Source organism: Strongylocentrotus purpuratus, unplaced genomic scaffold, assembly GCF_000002235.5.
Source record: "Strongylocentrotus purpuratus isolate Spur 01 unplaced genomic scaffold, Spur_5.0 spur5_scaffold_6, whole genome shotgun sequence".
Classification (NCBI taxonomy): domain Eukaryota; kingdom Metazoa; phylum Echinodermata; class Echinoidea; order Camarodonta; family Strongylocentrotidae; genus Strongylocentrotus; species Strongylocentrotus purpuratus.
Window position 1 is genome coordinate 9,791,317 of NW_022145612.1, and position 20,680 is coordinate 9,811,996.

At 37.5% G+C, this 20,680-nt stretch overlaps 2 protein-coding genes across 2 annotated transcripts in view; both read left to right on the forward strand.

The window, feature by feature from the left end:
- The first annotated feature begins 2,453 nt into the window (after positions 1 to 2,453).
- The window catches only part of LOC586095 (bone morphogenetic protein receptor type-2), a 36,402-nt gene continuing 18,175 nt past the window's right edge, over positions 2,454 to 20,680 (forward strand). Inside the window, exons 1-3 of the mRNA XM_785890.5 lie at positions 2,454 to 2,569; positions 5,098 to 5,257; positions 7,254 to 7,463. Coding sequence (XP_790983.2) covers positions 5,221 to 5,257; positions 7,254 to 7,463 — 247 coding nt within the window. The 5' untranslated portion in view covers positions 2,454 to 2,569; positions 5,098 to 5,220. The remainder of the gene's footprint in view (positions 2,570 to 5,097; positions 5,258 to 7,253; positions 7,464 to 20,680) is intronic.
- On the forward strand, positions 7,657 to 11,704 carry LOC100893982. The gene is made up of 2 exons (XM_030972562.1): positions 7,657 to 8,900; positions 9,593 to 11,704. The coding sequence occupies exons 1-2, from the start codon at positions 8,126 to 8,128 to the stop codon at positions 11,392 to 11,394; spliced, it is 2,577 nt and encodes an 858-aa protein (XP_030828422.1). The 5' UTR covers positions 7,657 to 8,125; the 3' UTR covers positions 11,395 to 11,704.

The window sequence follows — 20,680 nt, forward strand, 5'->3', positions numbered from 1 at the left end:
TGATCCTTGTGGAACACCATATTTTATCTTGCTCCTTTCAAATATCGTTTGACCACACTGAACAAACTGAAATCGGTTACTGAGACTAGTCCTTAAACCATTCAAGAGGTAAACCCTCGAATGCCATACCTAGATAGTTTACCCAGTATTCGTGTCAATGCTTTTTTTTTTAAATCGAGGAACATACCAATAGTCACTTTCCCCTGATCTATAGATTTTAAATTTGAATTTATCAAGTTGATGATCGATGATGATTTACTATATTTCTTTCGGAACCCATATTGAAGATAATAGAATTTATGATTTGTTTCTAGAAATTGAATTAATATGATATTTATCAACTCAAACTTCACATTTATAGAAAAGGTAGGATGATGCTTTTTGTAGGTCTATGTTAATTTATTGTAAGTTCAAGACCTTTAAAAAAAATTAAGTATATATTATGGTGACAAAAAAAAGAATTGGATTTCCACTATTACATTAGCTCGTACACCAGTTAGGAATAAACAACAACAAAAATTGACATTTTGAGCACAGTCTAGTTTTAAGAAGACTTCCAGAAGACTTCATGAACCGGTGGCGGATCTAGGGAGGGGGGGGGGGGGGACACAGGGGACACGTGCCCCCCCCCCCCCCCCGGCCAACAAAAAATAAAAAAATTAGTGCTCACCCCACTCTTACATGCAGGCCCCACTGAACGTTTCTAGTCGGGGGTCAAGGGGTGGAGCCCTCAGAAACTCAGGGGGTATAGGCATTTAATTACTGTCAAATGAGCATATTATGATACCTTATTAATTTGTGACACTGGCAGGACACAAATTGGTATAGGGTCCAGGGGCGGAACACCCAGAAGGTCAGGGGTCTTATATACGTTAAATTACGGTCAGATGAGCATATTTTGATACCCTATAGTTGTGACACTGGCAGGTCACAATTTAAGTGGGGTCCAGGGGGGGGGGGGGAGGCCCCGGAAGCTCAGGGGTTTTGGGCAATACATTACGGTCAGATGAGCATATTTTGAGACCTTATTTGTGACAATGGCAGGACACAAATTGATGTTGGGTCCAGGGGAAAGAGCCCCCAAAAGCTCAGGGGTTTTATACATTAAATTATCGTCATAATTATGAGCATATTTTTATACCTTATTCGTGACACTGGCAAGACACAAATTGGTATAGGGTCCAGGGGCGGAGCACCCAGAAGGTTATATACATTAAATTACGGTCGGATGAGCATATTTTGATACCTTAGTTGTGACACTGGCAGGACACAAATTGGTGTTGGGTCCAGGGGAGGAGCCCCCAGAAGCTCAGGGGTTTTATACATTAAATTACGGTCAGATGAGCATATTGTTATACCTTATTTGTGATACTGCCAGGTCATGAATTGGCGTGGGGTCCGGGGGCGGAGCCCCCGTAAGCTCAGGGGTTTTGGGCAATCAATAACGGACAGATGACCATATTTTGATACCTTATTTGTGACACTGGCAGGTCACCAATTGGCGTGGGGTGTAGGGGGCGGAGCCCCCAGAAGTCAGGGGTCTTGTAGATTAAATTACGGTCAGATGAGCATATTTTGATACCTTATTTGTGACACGGGCAGGTCACGAATTGGCGTGGGGTCCAGGGGACGGAGCCCCCAGAAGCTAAGGGGTTTTATACATTAAATTATCGTCAGATGAGCATCCAGGTGCCTGACTTTGGGCCCTGCAGGTGAAATCCAGGGGGCAGAGCGGAAGCGTCAGTGGTTGAAGGCATTTAATCACGGTCAGATGAGCAAATCATTTTTCTTTCTTTTTTGGCCCCGGAAATTGGAAAATAACGTCCCCTGGATCCCCAACTGCCTTATGTTGTGACCCCACCCCCTCCCCCTTCCCTCACTTGCAAAATAATCTGTTCCTGCATGTCGGAGAGCTAGAACCACGGATAGGAATCGTGCAGTAGCAGACTACATGTCTCGGGAGCCGAGAGCTGTAATATTATTGTTATCCTTGCGCTTTGGCAGACAAAACATGATTGTTTTCATTTTACTTCGGGCTGGGTAATGTTCAAACTTGAGGCATCTCTTACAATTCTTAGAGTATATTTCTCCACTTAAGATATACATCAACATTCAATTGTTTTAGTTGCATCTAAATAAGTTCTGATATTCAAGTTATATCATGTTTATAAAATAAACACCATGAACTATTTGCTGACGCGTATTCGTACTTTACTTATTAGATGTGAAAAGGTAGCCAGTCTGGCGACGAAAACTATTTTACTACCAGACGATTAAATATATATGTATCATTACAGTCATTTATTTGTTTTTTGAATATCAAATTAACATTTTAAATATATCATATTAATTTTAATAATTTATTTTTTGATTACTTAAAAGTAAAAATTATTATAATTGTCATTTAATAATACCTTCTTTTATAAGATAGAGATTGGCAACTGCGTGACCGAGAACATCGACCAGATTTTCTCCCATTATTTTGTAATGGCGTCTTCTTCCACGGTGCATCTCACGCGAGACGTCTCGTAGAAAGAGAACTCCCGAACGTTTTCACGCGAAGTCTGAGGTAATGTTTATTGAATTTGCCCGCATTTAATTAGTTGCTCCAACAACTATTTTGATTTTTCAGATTTCCTAGTAGAGTGAATTCATACCATGAATTAGACTTTGTTTTTAGTTTATTAATATTATTTATGACAATGAAAATGTCTGATGTTTGAACTTTGATGCGCGAGCTCGCCTGGCGTTGTTCGCTGGTCCATGTCTGGGCTCTCGCCCCGCTGTACCTTTCGCCAGCGCTAGTCCGCCTCGGGAGCTCAACTGGCGCCGCTCAGCTCCGGCGCGGCGCGCGGTGCAGAACTCTGTGACACTGACTAACTTTTGCATTTTCTAGTTGATGGATCAGTACAATGGAACCTTCAGGTTGCTCGTAGTAAAGTAATGAGAGCAACCAAATCTTCCAAATGTCTGTAGACTCTAGTCTAGTTGTGTCCAGTTGACAGGTTGAACACCCAGCTTTTCATTGATGATGTTATTGTTTGTTGTTGTAATTTGTATGAAGGGGTTACCAAACCTCGCAGATATTTTAGGGCGCTTGTTCAGCAAGGTTAGGGTTAGACCGAATTTTTCTGTCTCTTTCGTTCGTTAGCCTCTGATTTGGGTAAGGTCGGCTCTCTCTTTAGAGACAGAACAGCCCTAGGTCTATATCTATACGCTGTAGTGGACGTGCGTTTGTGTAAAGAAACGTTACACAAAACTTGGCCAAATTTAATCCCTAATTTTGATATTTTACCGGATGCGTATCCGATGCATTTAAAGTCTTAAATTATCTAAATGCTTAACTACTTTGGTTCCACTTACCAACTTGACTACTTGAATCCATTTAATGGTCCCTTTTCAGGAAATTGGCAATGCCAAATTTGGATTCCCCAGGGGAAAATAACCCTGGTTGACCGTCTACTTTTATGGGTTGTCCGTCTTCCCAAGGATTTATTGCTCATAATGTGAACAAAGTCAATGTAAAATGTATCAAGAAAATCATCCTGGAATCAGTTTTTTGCATCGCCAATGTGCCGATCAAAAATATGGAACATCTGCTTTTTTGCAGACGATCCTTGTTTTTGAGGACGCATTGGTCCGCGTTTACAAGGTCAAGGACGATCTTAGTTTATGAAGACGATTCTTATTCTCAGAACAGCACCCCTACTGTTTATTACCTGTTTCATGTCAATTTTCTTCTTATTTTTTTAGTATTTTTCAGAAAAACAATGATATTAGTATAAACTTTTTCACAGGTTTCACTGCAAACCACTGCACAAACAGCACAATACAAGTGCATACTGATGGTGGGTTGCGGGCGGGCGCGCACGCGCGCCTGTGTAAAGTTATCTACCGTAATGTCTCAGATCCTCATTACGGTTGATAAAAGCTTCATTTGAAGAAGTCTTCGATGGGAAAAAGGGTGATTCTTTGTCCTAACCCGATTCATTCATGTATCGTCGATTCAACATGAAGAGTTAGTACACATGCGCAGTAGCGGCGCAGCAAATATGAATATTCATGTTATAGAGTGCCGTTTGCACAAAATTGCTGAATATATATGCTCAAGGTTGAGAAGGGCTCTTTTTTCAGTACAACCACCATAATCCATAATATGCCTGTTGCTATGACTGAAGATCCTCGAGTAGAAGGGTGATTTCTTGTTCTTTCTCATCCAACCGTTCTGTAGATTGAAAACATCCCCTTTAGACTTTTATTATTTTTGTTATCGTTTCATTCAGCGTTTTATTCTATTGCATTGCCAACCATGGCAATGATGGCAGCAGCATGCAAAACTGCGTGAGGTAGCATTTTTTTTACTGTACATTTGCATAGATCTAGTCTACATGTATTTACTGTATTTGCCGGCATAAAGGCCGCAGTGTTTTTGGAAGAGAAAATATCAAAAATTCGGGGTGCGGGGCGAAAGAGTAAAAAAAAAAAAACTTGCAAGTCAAAACTATGAAACACAGCACGAATTTGTACATATAGGACAACAATGAAAGGTGATGGACATTTCTAGAATAATTATCTAGAATAACACATGTCTTACCGACCATTTTGTGTTATATTTATTAAATGAAGGGCAAAGTTTTGCCAATCTCGTAAATAAAATTCAAAACTCCAACCAAACTCAACTGGTAGATCTAGATTTAAGTTTTTGGCGTAGCTAAAGCCTCTCGATCGCGTGAGCAAACCTATGGCGCAATGCATAAGAGAGAGGCTCAATGTATACATGAGAAAAAACTGCAAGCTGTAGTATCAGTGTGGGATGGCCGAGCGGTCTAAGGCGGTGATTTTGGTCACATCAACATTTGTGGGGAAGGGTTCAAATACATCTACCGACAATTTTTTTTTTTTTTTTTTTTTTTTTAAATGTCAAAATCGGGGGTGCGGCCTTTGCACAAGATTTGCACATTGTTAATTTCTATTTGGGGAAAGTCAATTTGTGATTATGAAGTGTGCATTGTATAAATTCATTGATTTTGTTGTATTTTAATACCAGACACATACATTAGTATTGAATTTTTCCATTTCCTTTTTTTTCTTTTTTAGGCAAAAGGGAAACAAAGATATTCTGTGGAGAGAAAGACATGTAGCCCTACCATTCCTACAATGCAGCAGGGGTCTGTTTTATTGTTTTAAAAGTTTGAAGGCGCTCTTAGAACAGACTTCAACATGAAGACATTCATATTCCTCTGCAGTATTGCATTTGGTAAGTTTTCATTTAGTAGAGTAAATATGTAATAGAGTAGTGATTTATTTATGTGGCTAGTATCTAACTGGCCTTACCACTGGCAAATACGGTACATGTAGATTTTGGCCAACTTTGTTTCACTTGGTCACAACATGATGTATATTCTTTTGTTTTGTGCTTGCCCTATTGTTCCCAGTTTGAACCATGTTGGCAAAACTCTCCTAATCAATGGTTCTGGGTAATAATAATTGCAGGGCCATCATCAACAATGCCAGTTCTCTGGGTTAACAAAATCATCATTTTTTTTTACTAATGTAAAGTTTAGATTGTATTGACCTTCATTTTGAATACATATTGTCATTCCTGATTCCTGACTATTCTTGTCTCCAAACTGTATACTTTTGTTCATTACAATGAGTAACTAACGGTATGAATGTTTATAATATACTCATATCGAGAACAAACTATTGTTTCAATAAGCTGCAGATATATGAATTCCCTTCCCTTTTCCTTGTCTTTTGTAGTTAATTGTGAGTATGGGTTCATGTATCCCTGTAATTCCCCTTTCCCTGTTTTAGCGTGTATTTGTATTTTATAAACTTTACTTTAGTTAATTATGTCATTTTTGTCTATTGTCTCGCCTGTGTGGCAAAAAGCGAGACATAGGCGCCGCTTTTCCGGTGATGGCGGCGACGGCGGCATCAACATCAAAAACTTAACCTAAGGTTAAGTTTTTGAATTTTTGATATAATTTTTAAAGTATAAGTTCTTAGTCATTGAAACTTTGACTATAGGGTAATCAAGTATCCCCAATCATGTGAGTAGAATTTCAGATCACAAAGTCAAGGTCAAAACTCAAAGGTCATTTCAGGTCAACAGACTTGGACTATGTTGTAGCATCATCATCGAAAATTTAACCTAAGGTTAAGTTTTTGAATTTTTGATATAATTTTGAAAGTATACGTTCTTAGTCAATGGAACTTGGACTATAGGGTTATCAAGTCTCCCCAATCATGTGAGTAGAATTTCAGGTCACTAAGTTAAGGTCAAAGGTCATTTAAGGTCAACAAACTTAGACTCTGTTGTGGATCAACATCAAGATTTTCAAAATGCTTCTTCTTCGTTATTTTTCAACCGATTTTGATTCTGATTGTTTCATATGATAGGGCTAGGAGGGGTATTTAAAATTTCTACACAGAATCGTGAAATTCATTATCTATGCTTATTTATGCAAATTTATTCGAAATCACAAAAAAGGCTTCTTCTCCTTCGTTTCTCGACCGATTTTGATTTGGTTTGCTTTATATCGTAGAGCTAAGTTTGGTACACTTAGCTTCTACACAGAATTTTGAAATTGTTCTCCATTAATGAATTATGGTAATTTATGCAAATTTATTCCAAAAATAACAAAAATTGCTTCTTTTCCCTCATTTCTTGACCGATTTTGATTTGGTTTGCCTTATCTGGTAGAGCTAAATTTGGAACACTAAACTTCTACACAGAATTGTGAGATTTTGCTCCATTGATTATTTATGGTACTTTATGCAAAATTGCAAATGAAATGAAACTATGTCCCTTCCAGGGCATCAAATTTTTATTTTTTGACCAGTTCAAAAGTGTACCACATAAAATTTATGATATTTGTTGTTGCGAGATACGGATGAGTGCTACGTCATTGACGTTCTGGTTTATCATATTGAATTGCGTTATGCAGGCGAGACCGCCGAGAGCGTTTCCCTTGTTTGTTTAAGGAGCCTATCCATAACAAGCTCTGTTTTTCCGTAGGCTCCGCCACTTTATCTCTCAAGTTAAAGTTAATGGACAATATTCTGAATAGTGTGTACCGGCATTGTATGTACATGTATAAAATAATCATTTTCAATATGTTGTTACACTCTTTGTAAAATAAGATATTGTGGAAACCAATAAACTATCTATCTATCTATCTATAGTTATGGCCTATTTTCTTATGGTACTCTTAATTTGTCTTATTGTGGTATTCAACCCCTTCTAGGTCTGTATATCCATTCTGGGGATGCCATTTACTGTGCCTACTACCCAGCCGATAATCAGAATGACCCCATGAACCCCAGCCAAGATGAGGTGATGGGGGTCATCCAACCGGACAATGTCACCATCTACTGTCCAGAGGAGAATGACAGATGCTATTCTTTCTGGTACACTCATCCCAACTATGAGAATGAAATCCTCATCCAGAAGCAAGGTAGGAATTTTTGTATTAATCACAAATAACGCACGGCCCAGCGTTCGTTAGTGGTGAATGCAGTGCACGCGAGGTTTCTTTAGATTGGTGCCGCCTCTGTGCACGAGCCGCTTGCGACGAGTTCACAGTGCGCACCATCTGAAAAAGACGAGCATACACTGCATTTACATTACCGTTTATCTCCGTGTATAGGGCATACCTGCCAACTATTACGATTTTGGCGTAATTATTACGATTTTCTGTTTTAAATTACGCCTTACGATTTTGTGTCACAAAATTACGATTTTCTGATTTTCTGACTATTAAAATGTTAAAACGACTGAACTTCAAGGCTAACAGCCAAATCGTAATGCCAACGTTTTAATTTTATGAACGCACGTTTTTCAGCGAGTGTATAGTAATACGAGCGGGAGGATTGCGTGCGTATGGTGATATGTACTGCGTGTATGGTCATGTGTGTGTGTGTGTGCAGACATGACGACTACATGCGATGCAATACATGCGATGTGTTCTTGTTTTGCGCGCACATTTACCATACAAACTTACGTGGATTACTACATATGGGACTGATACGAGTGATTTTTGTTTCGGCCGCGATTGCGATCAGCTAGCTTTGATTTTCCCATGATTTTGATCGCTACCAGTAAACTTCAAACGTCAAAATGAGCAAATCAACTAAGAGTAAGAAGTCTACCCAGAAATATCGGGCTGATTACGCTCTAAAGTTTCCTGTGTTGACAAGCTCTAAACTGGGAGATCACTATGCATTTTGCAAACGCTGCTCCAGTGATGTCCGCATCTCTCACGGTGGACTTAATGACATTGAGAAACACATCAGGACAAAAAAACATCAAGCTAATACCGAGGCAACCGGTGGAAGATCATTACAAAGCTACTTCGCGGTAGATTCGGACATGAGTGTTATTAATGCAGAGGTTTTGATGACCGAATTCATTGTTGAACATAGTTTGCCACTCAGCGTTGCTGACCACTGTAATAAACTGTTTCGGAAAATGTTTCCCGATTCGGCCATCGCAAAAAAGTATGGATGTGGGCGCACGAAGACAGGCTGCATCACCAATACCCTTGGTAAAGATTCCAGGAAAAAGATTGTTGATGTCATCAAGGTATCGCCATTCAGTTTGGCAACGGATGGGTCTACGGACTATGATGATGTCAAGTTGTACCCAATATGTGTGCGGTATTTTGACCCGGATGAGGGTCGTACCTTGTCTGTTCTTCTCTCATTGAAGGAGTGTAACAAGCCATCTACAGGGGAGAACATATTCAAGCTTCTGGAGGCAGAACTACAGGAACTGGAAATTCCGTTTGAAAATCTGGTGTCCTTTTCCGCGGACAATGCGTCAGTGATGTTGGGCAAGTTCAAAGGTGTAGCGGCGTTTCTCCTCAAGCGTGCCCCATCCATGTACATTTCTGGTGAGTCTTTGTGAATACTGTATTATAATGTTATGTAGACCTCTAGAGAAAAACTGAACATATAAAAACATAAATGAAATATAAATGAAAGAAATGCTTGTGCTGCTCATTAACATAGTCGTGTGTGTGTGTATGTGAGTGTGAGTGGTGTTCATTTCCACAGGCACAGCTTAGTTTGATGGCATTCCAGAGGAATTCATGACCATTGTTTGATTGTTAGGTGCCATAAATATCTGTTTGGGTGAAATTTGGGGATGTTTTTGTGACGGGAGTAGTGCGATATTTTTGTACAGCATTTTTGTTATTATAGGAAATATACAGACAAGTATCTTACTAAGATATCGTCTAAAGTCTAAAAGCTTTTTAGTTAGATGCCATTGAACTAAGACCCCCTTCCAAAAAAATCCAAAAACAATACAATAATATAAGATAGATGAATACAAAAATTAAATGAAGATAAAGAAATAAATAAAACAAAATTGTTATAATTTTGAATATGCAGTCAAAATATAGTCGTCTTTGATTGTCTTAGTAATGGAATGATTGGTTAAATATCTTGCAGCTACATGTGTGTAGTATACTATAAAAAGGCCTAAGTGATGGACAAAGAGTTTTGATATTTCTTTTCCAATTTAAAAATATTTAAATATGTTCTCATTTGTTTTTTATTTGCATTCTTTTTATCTGCACAGGCTGCCCCTGTCATCTGATGCATCTTGCGGCTGAGAAAGCAGCAAAACGGCTACCTGTGAGAGTAGAGGACTTGCTCATTGATATTTATTATCATCTGGAAAAGAGCAGCAAGAGAAAGCAAGAATTCAAATCTTTCCAAGCCAAAGAAAATCTTCCCCAGCACAAGATCATCAAGCACGTGTCCACACGTTGGCTTTCACTCGGACAGTGCATCACTAGACTCTTGGAGCAGTGGGATGCAATTCTTCCTTTCTTCGAAGGAGAGAGAAAAAAGACAAGTGGGACAAAACGACAGAGAGTCACACAAGAAGGGGAACAAGAAAGAAAGAAACAAAAAAGCAAATCGGCAGAATCACCGCTAAGTTCGGCTACCTCTACCAAGCAAGGCACATCGGTGACCCCTGCTGTAAAACCTGGCAGTTCACATGGTCCTACTAGATCAACACTCCAAGGAACAACTTATGCAACATCTAGTACATGTTACAAGATTCCCAAGAAGAAACTGCCTGTTGCTTCTAGTTCAACTTGCAACCAAAGCACTACCAAGTCTGGAACATCAAATGTGGGTGGTAAATCAACAGCATCCAGTTCTCCAAGCACCAGCACAGTGAAGGGAACTTCTAGCTCAACTAGCAACCAGTGTGCTGCAAAGTCTGGTACTTCGAGTGGTCCTGCGAAGTCAACAACATTGAAGTCTGCTAAAAGCGCCAGTAAAGATACTTCAGGTCTTTCTACAGCATCAAACCCGTTCTTTCGAAAGTCATCTTCCACAAGACCAACTGCAAAATCAGCTGCAAAATCAGCTGCAAAATCAGCTGCAAAAGAGACTGCAAAATCTGCTTCAAAACAAACATCCGCTGCAAGAGATCAACCTACAATAACAACAGTTGAATCAAAACCTGAGCGTGTAATGAAGATGATGACAGACCCTAACACAAAACTATATTGTCTCTTTTTGAACATTACCATTTCTTTGTTTGATGACAGTAACCTGATCCTTCAGAAAGATGAACCATGTATTCATGTAATGCATAATGTTATGTGCAACCAACTGAAGTCACTGCTTGTTCGATTTGTGAAGCCAGAAGTTGTTACTGCTCATTTGAAAGTGTATGAAGTAGAGTTCACAGATGAAAGCAATCAGAAAAGTGATGAAGAGTTGTTTGTTGGCCAAGCAGTACGCACATACATCAGAGAGTGTGGAGAGCAGTGTAACTTGAAGCAATTCTACGACAGTGTACGCAGCTACTTCTCTTCAGCATGCAGCTATATGAGAAAGTCCTATCCATTTGAAGAAGAAGTTCTTCAAAATGCTGATGTATTGGATGTCTCCAAACGCACACAAGTGAAGCTCAACAAGTGGCTGTTCTTTGCAAACAAGTACCCCCAGTTTGTACCAGAGGATGAAAGGGACAAGCTGGAAGATGAGCTTTGTTGTTTCCAGGTGGATGATCTCACTGATGAAATCCTGAAACCAGACTTGAGAATCGACTCGCAATGGCATGAAATTTCGAAGCTGAAGTCTCCAGCCACTGGAAATGTGTTGTATCCAACACTGGTGAAAGTAGCAAAGGTGCTTCTTGCTATGTATCACAGCAATGCCGATTGTGAAAGAATTTTCAGCATCGTGAACAAGAACAAAACGGAATTCAGATCGAGCCTTTCAACTAAAACATTGGATAGCATCTTGACAAGGAGAATGGACCTGCTATCAAGGAACACGCCATGCCATTCTACTGTGCACTCCAAGGAACTTCTCAAGAAAGCGAAACAGGCAACGTCCTCATGCCTTAAAGCTTGAGGCATTGTAAAACTTCTGTAAAACTTCTGCAAGATAGATGTCTTCTAATTATATCTGGCAGCGTGTGTTTATGAGGCATGAGTATGTCAAGTTTATTCTCTGAACAAGGAACTTCTCAAGAAAGCGAAACAGGCAACGTCCTCATGCCTTAAAGCTTGAGGCATTGTAAAACTTCTGTAAAACTTCTACAAGATAGATGTCTTCTATATCTGGCAGCATGTGTTTATGAGGCATGAGTATGTCAAGTTTATTCTCTGAACAACCAAGAAACAAGTGCCTGATGGAGTCACTGATGGCTGGAAAGGACTGCTTTGTGCGATCAGTAGAGGTGAGGTGGAAAGTTTGAGAGCATTAAGTGTAATTATGTATGACTTTATTTTTCTCCTCCAGGGTCTATTTCATCAGAAGAATTTTTAGCTTTTAGTCCATGTTTTGCTGTTTTTGACAGTTTATTCTTTTGTGGGGGAGGTTCCATAAGTGTTGAAAAATGGGTTTAGAGTGAAGGGAAAGGGCATTTCTACATGTTCAAAATACCAAAAGCTCCCTAGCGTGGGAGGGGGGACACCCCCCTCCCACACCCACCCCCCACTCGTCCGCTTCGCTCCCTCGGTCTAGCGTTCGGTCGCTGCGCTCCCTCACAGTCCACGTGAAATAAATTACTATTTTTTTTTTGTAAAGGTTGGCAGGTATGATAGGGTGCATCTGTGTATAAGGCGCACCCCTATTTTGAAGACCAAAAAATAAATCTCAAAAAATTATTTAAAAAAATTCTGTCATCTTTAGTTTTAAAAACAACATTATTACTAGGTCTAACTTAATTCACAAGCACTTCAACTGTGCCTCCCTCGTAATAAAATGAAAGTTTTTTTCGGACACTGAATTAAGACGCGATCTGATCTGGTTAACAAAAAGCCAAAAAAGTCACCAAAAAAAGTCAACAAAAAATTGGCTTTTGGGGGGGGGGGGGCTTTTTTGGCTTTTTGTTTCCCAGAGCAGATCGGCTCTTACAAATATATTTCAGTGTTCGAAAATACTTTCATTTTATTACGTTTTCGAGTGGTGATTCGTTATCCCCCGTGTAAGTGAGCTGCATGATACAGGTGAGTGAGCTGAAGACACTGCAGAGCTTCGGCCGGCAAAGTGCTTTGTGAAGGGGCATAATTTATCGAGACTAAAAGAAAAAAAGAAAAAAAGTCTCTTCTTCGCCTTATACACGAAGCTTTACGGTACGCACAACAGGGTTAATAGCGACACATGAAAATCAAAACAAACGAAAGTCTAGATCTAACGTTAGAGTCTAGGAGAGTTATGTTGGTTCTAGAAAAGATAAGACCTTGCTACTTGCTCTACGCGTACGCTGCGCTGGATATCGATCTATTAGCGTGCAATATCACTTTTGACAGCGCGTTTTTGGCATGATCGTGCATGCACCAAAAATAGGTGCATGTAATGTGACGCGTTTTGACCAATAAGGATGCTTAAAATACTAGAGCTATTTTATAACAGATTATATTGTACACAAACCAAATTCTTAACTTCAACTATTAACAAAGTCTTTACATAGAGAATCCTAACCCTTAACCCAATCGATCATACATGTATGTCGGGGCAGCCTAGAAATAGTATTTCATGATCCCTTTTTTCCAATGCAAATCAGTGCTCTACTTTAACAGTTTAGTTGTAACATTGCATAAAAGTATTGGACAGTCATTCTTCCATCCCATTCTTCTCCTGTAAGCTTTATTTTTGCAGAAAAAATAAACTTTGCCTTCTCTTATAGTAAATTATACGATCAAATAAAGTGTATAACCACATTATCTAGGCCTTGTTTGAATTAGACATTTTCTTCAAATATTAAAGGAAGTGAAATTTGTGTGTCTGAAAATGATATTATATTTACCAACACATGTTTCATTTTGCATGTACATGTACTAGCTATTTTTTGTGTCCCCCCCCCCCCCCAAGTCTTTATTTCTCCTGAAAATTGGTAGTTTGAGATTAAAGATGAACTTGAGTTCTGGTAATGCGATTGCATTGTGAAAGAAAAGGTGTGGAATGGATCAGAAAAGTTGATCATATAGCATGTAAGTAATGGTGTGTAATGCAAGGTTCTGGAGTCATCAAAATCATCATAAATTTGGCAGAGTCTTGGTAAAGTAACAATCACTTACACAGAAAGATGTATATGGGACAACACACATGGTGTTGGGGCTAGTACTACCCTGATTTCCTTATCTTTCTATGCTCATTACTCAGCCAGTATACATTTTCTTCCAAAATTGTTTGGCACATGACATTTATTTGTATTCTTGAACATTCAGTGTAAGTTTCGTTAGATTTTGTGAGAATTCATTTACTTTTTTTTACCAGAACTCAAGTTTATCTTTAACTTCATGAGCATTGTTAAAAAATTTGGTTTGGTCACAAAAGTAGTTGAATTTTTTCTTATTTTTCTTACAAATACAGTAGTGATAGAAATAATTCCTTAAAAAAATTATATTGAAGGGAAAGTTTGATCAAGGAGGAAAATAGAAATTCTTCTGCACAGATTATATACCAATGTTTCATATTTTAAGAGGAATTTCAAAAGCATTCCTGTATCTCGTCACCATGCACATAATCTTTCATCCTGTAAAAATGTTTGAATGATGTTTCACCATTTTTTTTTGAAAGTTCTATAAGTCTATAGGGACAGGGACATCTGTACATGTATAAAAAGTATATCTTTTTTTCCTTCTAGTTGATTAAACATACATACGGAGATACATGTACACATACCTGTGCCCTTCAATTTATACCAAGAATCGTTTGATCATAAAGCGCAAACATGTGTATGTTAACTTGTTAAGAGCCTGAAGTGATTAGCTCATGTACTTTCACATACATGTAGATTTAATGCCCTTGGGCCTAACAAAAAATAAGTCATTTGGTTGTTGATTTCTTTTCTGGAGTATGGGCGGTCTGATTTTTTTTTTCCATAGTTTTATGTACATGTACAAGTTGAATTAACATAAGACTTAACTCCGTTTCGTTTACAATCAGCCATGCATGAAGTTTTTCGTCTACGGCTGATTGTCAACGAAACAGAGTTAAGTCTTTTGTCAATTCTGCTTGTTGATACGGCAGGCAGCCAGTGAAAATGAATTCGTTTGATAAAATAATGGAAATGCAAGCACTACTTTAAACAAACAGAACTTTGTCATTCCTTGCTCATTTTTCCTGATTGAGGTGTCATATGAAAGGGCAGAAACTCAACTTTCTAGAAATGTTATTTTCTCGTTGAAATTCAGATACCGTCCGCCAAATTTGTTTCTTCCTCTCTTTATTGATTTTAATGACTCATGCATGAAATATGCATTATGTGAGTTACATCACATGAAAGAGGAGGATCTAAGCTTTGCAAATATGTGTCATTTAATAATTATAAATGTGACTTAGTTATGATAAAACATCGATGATTCTCGGTTTCGTTTTTTCTGGGACGCACTGTATTACTGTCAATGTAGCAGAACCCCACGTTCAAAATAGTTAGACCATTATGTATTATGACAGATTATGATTAATTTTCTCACTTTTGTGACCCAAGTTTTGTGGCTCCACCATGCATACCACATTTTACACTCATGTCCAAAAGGGCTATCAATGGTAACCAGATGCTGAATACAGTAGATTCACACTATTTTGACCCTTGGACTCTAAACCACCTGAGTAGAAGTGTTCCATGAATACCAATGAGGCAATTTATTTTGACTCATGTACGCATTATTCACACATGTTTACCGTACAGTATGGTTTCAAGCAGCTGAAACGTTAGCCCCATATGAACAATGTACCTAAGTCTGTGTATGCGAATTATAGACTATAGTGAAAAGCCAACTTTTCCTTTGAGATAAACAACAAGAAATATGACGAAGCAAGTTTAATTTCTGTAATGTGGAGTATTGGATTTGCCCCAAGTCATGAAGCCTTCTGTCGCTATTTCTCCTAGATATATTTAGCAAGTAGAGTGCCCTGCGTCTCTCTCCAGGCACTCTGGAAAGCAATCTTGTTTTCAATTTAGAGTATCTATCTACGCTTCACCATCTCTAAATAATATTAAGTTAAACTTAAAGAGACCTCAAATATGAATATGAGATGTATCCTGCCTTTTGATGTACAATATTCTTTACGAAAGTGTACAAGAGATATATAAACAAAGATATCTTGCCATGATATGACATGAGCGTAGCCATTTGCTTGATAATAATGTGACGTACCAGGCGAACATACATGTACATGTATCATGCACCAAGCTTTAGTTGGAAATAGTTTTTTAATTCAACAACAAATCCTTTACTTTTCAATGAGGGAAAATCATAGCTGAGAAGGTAAAAAGCAGGGGAACAATTGTAACTAATTTATTTAAAATAGTAAAATATAGCAGTTGACAAATCTATACATGGTGTACAACATGTTCCAAGGAAAGGTCTTAAACTACATACATGTACATGTACATGTGTACACTGTACAAAGCTACATGTTTACATCAGTACAATGCATGCAACTAAATTATCAATTCTAAGATCAATCATTTATATTAAAAAAGTGGTACAGGAATATGCTGAGGGCGTGATTGCACTTTACACATACATAAAATATATTTCATGTAGTGTATATTTCTTTAGGTCACTTGCATACATACTATAAATGATAAAGTTATTTATGTGAGAATATGTTAAACAAGGTCAAGGGGTGCAATTTGGTGAAGAGCATTCTCTAAGGTTTGGATTTTGTATGGAAGGTTTGACTCTAGGCTGTAAATTATTGATTTTGCATATAAGTATGAAATCTCTGAAATTTGGTCCTGAGTTTCGCTCGCATCCATTTGAAGTCTTCTGTGTTTGCTCCAAGGTTTATCAGGCCTGATAAAAACCTGATTTAAATCGGTTTTCTGATTTGATTTTTTTTTTTTAATTTCTTCCCGATTATTTTTCTTCCTTTTTTTTTTTTCTTTTTTTCTCCTGATTTTCCAGATTTCCCCTTATTTTCTCTATTCTCCCCTATTTTCCCCTATTATTCCCCAATTTGTTTTACTCAAAGGGGGGGGGGATCTTGTTAGATGCCATTCCCCCCGAATCCTCTTCTTTTTTCTTGTTTTACTTAAGGGGTGGGGGAACCTATTTTTCTTTTAGTGCTCACTATCACCCCTGGTTTATGCCTGAGTCACTCTGGAGTGTGACTGCTCACAATTACATGTACATTTTGTACTTGTACATGTACATGTAGCTTACTCTACATTTGAGCAGTTGGTGAGGATGAATTATGATGATTGCATGGCTTGGCTTAGCAAACATTTTAAGCGTGCAAGATTCAAACATTCAAACAACCGTACATGCATTGCTCAAAATTCCACATGAAATCTGAACATAAAATGTATGTTTAATAAGATTTTGGTCATCACTGTTATAACACATCATCAAAATGTATATGTACTTGTACCAGTAGTATGATTGATATACATGTGTAGAAAATAATTGTTCATTGACTTGAAACTTAAAAGATTTAATGTTGTAAACATGGATTATAATCTGCCTGCTGTGCAGTTTGTTCTTTATCAGTTGTTAAGATAATAAAGTTGACGTTTGAGATACTCTGTGGTCTTCTAGAAGCAGGCATACCCGCCAGCAAAGTTATTCATAATTAAATTTTGAACGAAATAGTTTCATAAAAAGCACCAAGCTCGTGGGATGATACAATATTTATCTGCTTTCCTCTTGAAATGGCTCAAGGACCTTTTTATACTTTTTAATCTATTTTGAAACTTTACAGAAAGAAAAGATGAAAGGAATCATTGTACAGAAATTTAAAAGGTACATGTATGCTAACATCACTTGAGTGCATGGTTCAGCCGAAAAGAGGTGTGTGGTTTCTGCACCTTCCCTTCTTCCTTCCACCCCCCCCCAAAAAAATAAAGGTAGCCGTTTTGAATGTGCTCCATCATATGGATACTGGGTAATATGTCTTTCACTGTAAGGTTATTTCATCTGACAACCACCATTTAAATATTCCCTGAACTTAATGTAGTCCTCAAAATATTATGAAATCTTTTATAAGCATTTTTATACTGCAAGGTTAGAATCACAATGCAGTTGATTTATTTGATTACAACCGCTGAACCGAACATTAGATTGCACTAAATTTCTGATCCATTCGACTCCATAATCATATGATTCACTTCAGATTTATAAATGCCCAAGAGAAATTAATCAAGTTAGAGTGAGTGAGGAGGTATGGCAGTGATGATCGGTGAGACCGTGAGAATATGATATTATTGGCAAACATTGAACAGCGATGGTAGCGTCTTGCAGATAGTATACTGGCGGATGTTATGTGTTATTCTTTGCCGAGAGGGGAGAGAAACGGATCGGATGATGCATGCTCAGTCATCATTGCTCCTGAGCTGAGTGAGTCAGAGCTGAGGATAGATGAGAATTGGAGCTGATTTTGGAAGAGGATAACTTGATGAAGGCAGGCGTTTATCCATGATGGCAGTGCTAAATTGGCTTGCAATTTGAGGGAACACTGATTTGAATAGTGGTTGTTAGCCTCTCAGAAGAATCTTTTTCAAACTATTACTATGGAGTAAACTACTGCTTTACAAGAAGATACTTTGCACTGGAGAGTTTTGCATATATTTGTATGATTACATTTATTGACGAGTATTACTACTGCTTTACAAGAAGATACTTTGCACTGGAGAGTTTTGCATATATTTGTATGATTACATTTATTGACGAGTATTATACTTGTAAGTATTGAATATTTCATTCTATGTGTGTGTGTGTTTCCTCTTCAGCAGCTTTTTATATAAATTGAACATGCGTTATACCACCATGCATGTATTGGAGACAACTTGATTACCGGTAAACAAACAAATTGTTCACTGAAAGGCTGCACTGTTACATGTTTTACACAGAACATTGAGTTACTGTATTATTTGATAAATGAAGATTTCTTTTCTGAGGCCTTATCTTTTTATTATACCAGGAGAAATGTATGTCATGTATTAAAAGTACATGTATTGTATTGCTGCTGTTATGTGGACCTCCCAGAACAAGACAAAAGGTTCAAGAGATTAAAGCTTTACATGTAGGTCACTTGAACCTGTAACTTCTAAAAGGGTTACAATATCAAATATTTCTCTATCTATCTACATGTATCTATCTCTCTTTCTCTCTCTCTCTAACTTTTAGAGCCTACATTAACATACATGTATATTGTAATATAATATTGTATTTGTATGTAATCAATTATGTCAGTGTGAGACCCAGATAAAATTCACTTTAGGACAGAAGTTGTTGCTTTGTTTTTTATTATTTATTTATCAGTATATTATTAATAGATTTTTAGAAGGGAAATCAACCCTTAGAAAGTTGGTATTGAAAATACAAAGAAGGAAATTCAGGTACATGTACATGTAGGTAAACAAAAACTGAACATTTCAGAAAATTGAACAAGAACAAGAAAGTTGCAAATCTGTCCGAGTTACATGTATGCTCACTATGTGGAATCTCCTATGAATATATGATTATATTTATAATTGTGATGGAGAAATCTTCTTTTTTGTACCAAAGTTATATTCCGAGTGGCACCCAAAGTAGGCCTCTTCTCAATTATCATGATGGAAGAGAATTGTTAACAGGAGGACATGTGATAAAATACTCATAAAGGTATAATACCAATAATGTATCATGGGGAAAAGACAGTTGTATCATTAAAATTGAGGGGGGGGGGGGGAGGGGAAGAGATATTTCAAAGAAATGTACACCAAATCCATTTGTTGTCTCATGGCTTTTTTTCTTTGACAACAACATGTCTAGACCATTTCATGGGCTACATTGTGAATATTCGTGTACATTTGTCAGTGAGAGATTTCACATATTAATGATCTCAATTTTTACAAACTCACTACCTCAATGTAATTGTTCCTTGGCTGAGTTTACATGAATAATCTGGACTTCCAAAATTCCCTTTCTCTGATTTTGTTCATGCCTTATTCATGAATACTCAGTCCAAATTCCAAAAGGAGGCGCGATAGCTCAGTCGGTAGAGCAGTGGTCTCGTAATCCAGTGACCCGGGTTCAAAACCAAGGCGATGCGCTACATGTAGTATCATATCGGAAGCATATGCAATCCTACATGTACAATATTCAGTGATCGTTGTCGCGGTCGAAATCGAGTCTAAAGTTATGAAATTGTAATTAATACAATCTTTATGTTGTATAGCTCCCTCTCAAGGTCAAGATATTAATTAAGCTATAAAACAATGTTTCTTGACTAAAATCAACTGATTACCTATTCCCGTTTGGAAATTATATATCACAACTACATGTTCTGAGATTCTCATGGTTGCAGCTACCATTGTACGACAGTAGGCGCTATTTATTTGAAATTTATCAAAATTTACCGGGAGCACCGGTAAATTCTTATATTCAAATTTTCTCGAAAGCAGAAGTGTTGTAGGGGCTAAATTTTCTAGTGCTTATAATACATCCACAGGGGCATCCAAATATATAAAAACTGTAAAGAATCGCTATCCACCCAATTTTCAAAATTTCCCAAAACTTTGTATTACCTTTAAAGTAAATATTTTAAGTGTTAAAGGTAACAAAATTTGCTACAATAGCAGACTTTACTTAAAGTAAAGATTTAAAGATGTAAAATTCATCCACTTGCAAATCCTTTTACATAATTTTTTTTTTAATGCTAGTATTTTCCTGCAGTATTGTACATGTATAACCAGTGGTCATTAGCCATGACTTAAATTCTGCATATATCTGTCTGCTTGTACAATGTGTGTCAGAGCCATTCCTGCAAGGGCCCCATTTGTGATATTTGGGGCACTAAAAATTATGCGTACAACCATATTTGATGAAACTTTATCTTCTTTAACGTACATACACTGTACATTGCGTACTGCATATCATACATTTATATGTACTGCACGTATCACTCAGTATCTTAAATATATTGCTTATGAAATTTTGACCAAATTGCATTTGCTGATCAGGATCGAGAAGATTTATTATCTGAAATGCCAGAGTGCAATTATGCTTTTATGAGATTGGTGCATCTCATGGTACTGCAGGCTTCATACTCCACTGATATTACAGCTAGTTTTTAATATGGCATAAAAACTGTCAATAGATACATGTATAGTGTAAATTGGTTTTCTGCTTCAATGGGATGCGTTCATAAAGTTTTAATTAATTTTTTGAGAGCTTTAACCAGTTCGTGATTTCAATAG

What these genes read in the sequence shown, in the direction of transcription:
- LOC100893982 (XM_030972562.1), top strand. Translation starts at nt 8,126, where the DNA reads ATGAGCAAATCAACTAAGAGTAAGAAGTCTACCCAGAAATATCGGGCT. An exon ending in CCCATCCATGTACATTTCTG is followed by an intron (nt 8,901 to 9,592) that starts GTGAGTCTTTGT and finishes TTATCTGCACAG; the next exon opens with GCTGCCCCTGTCATCTGATG.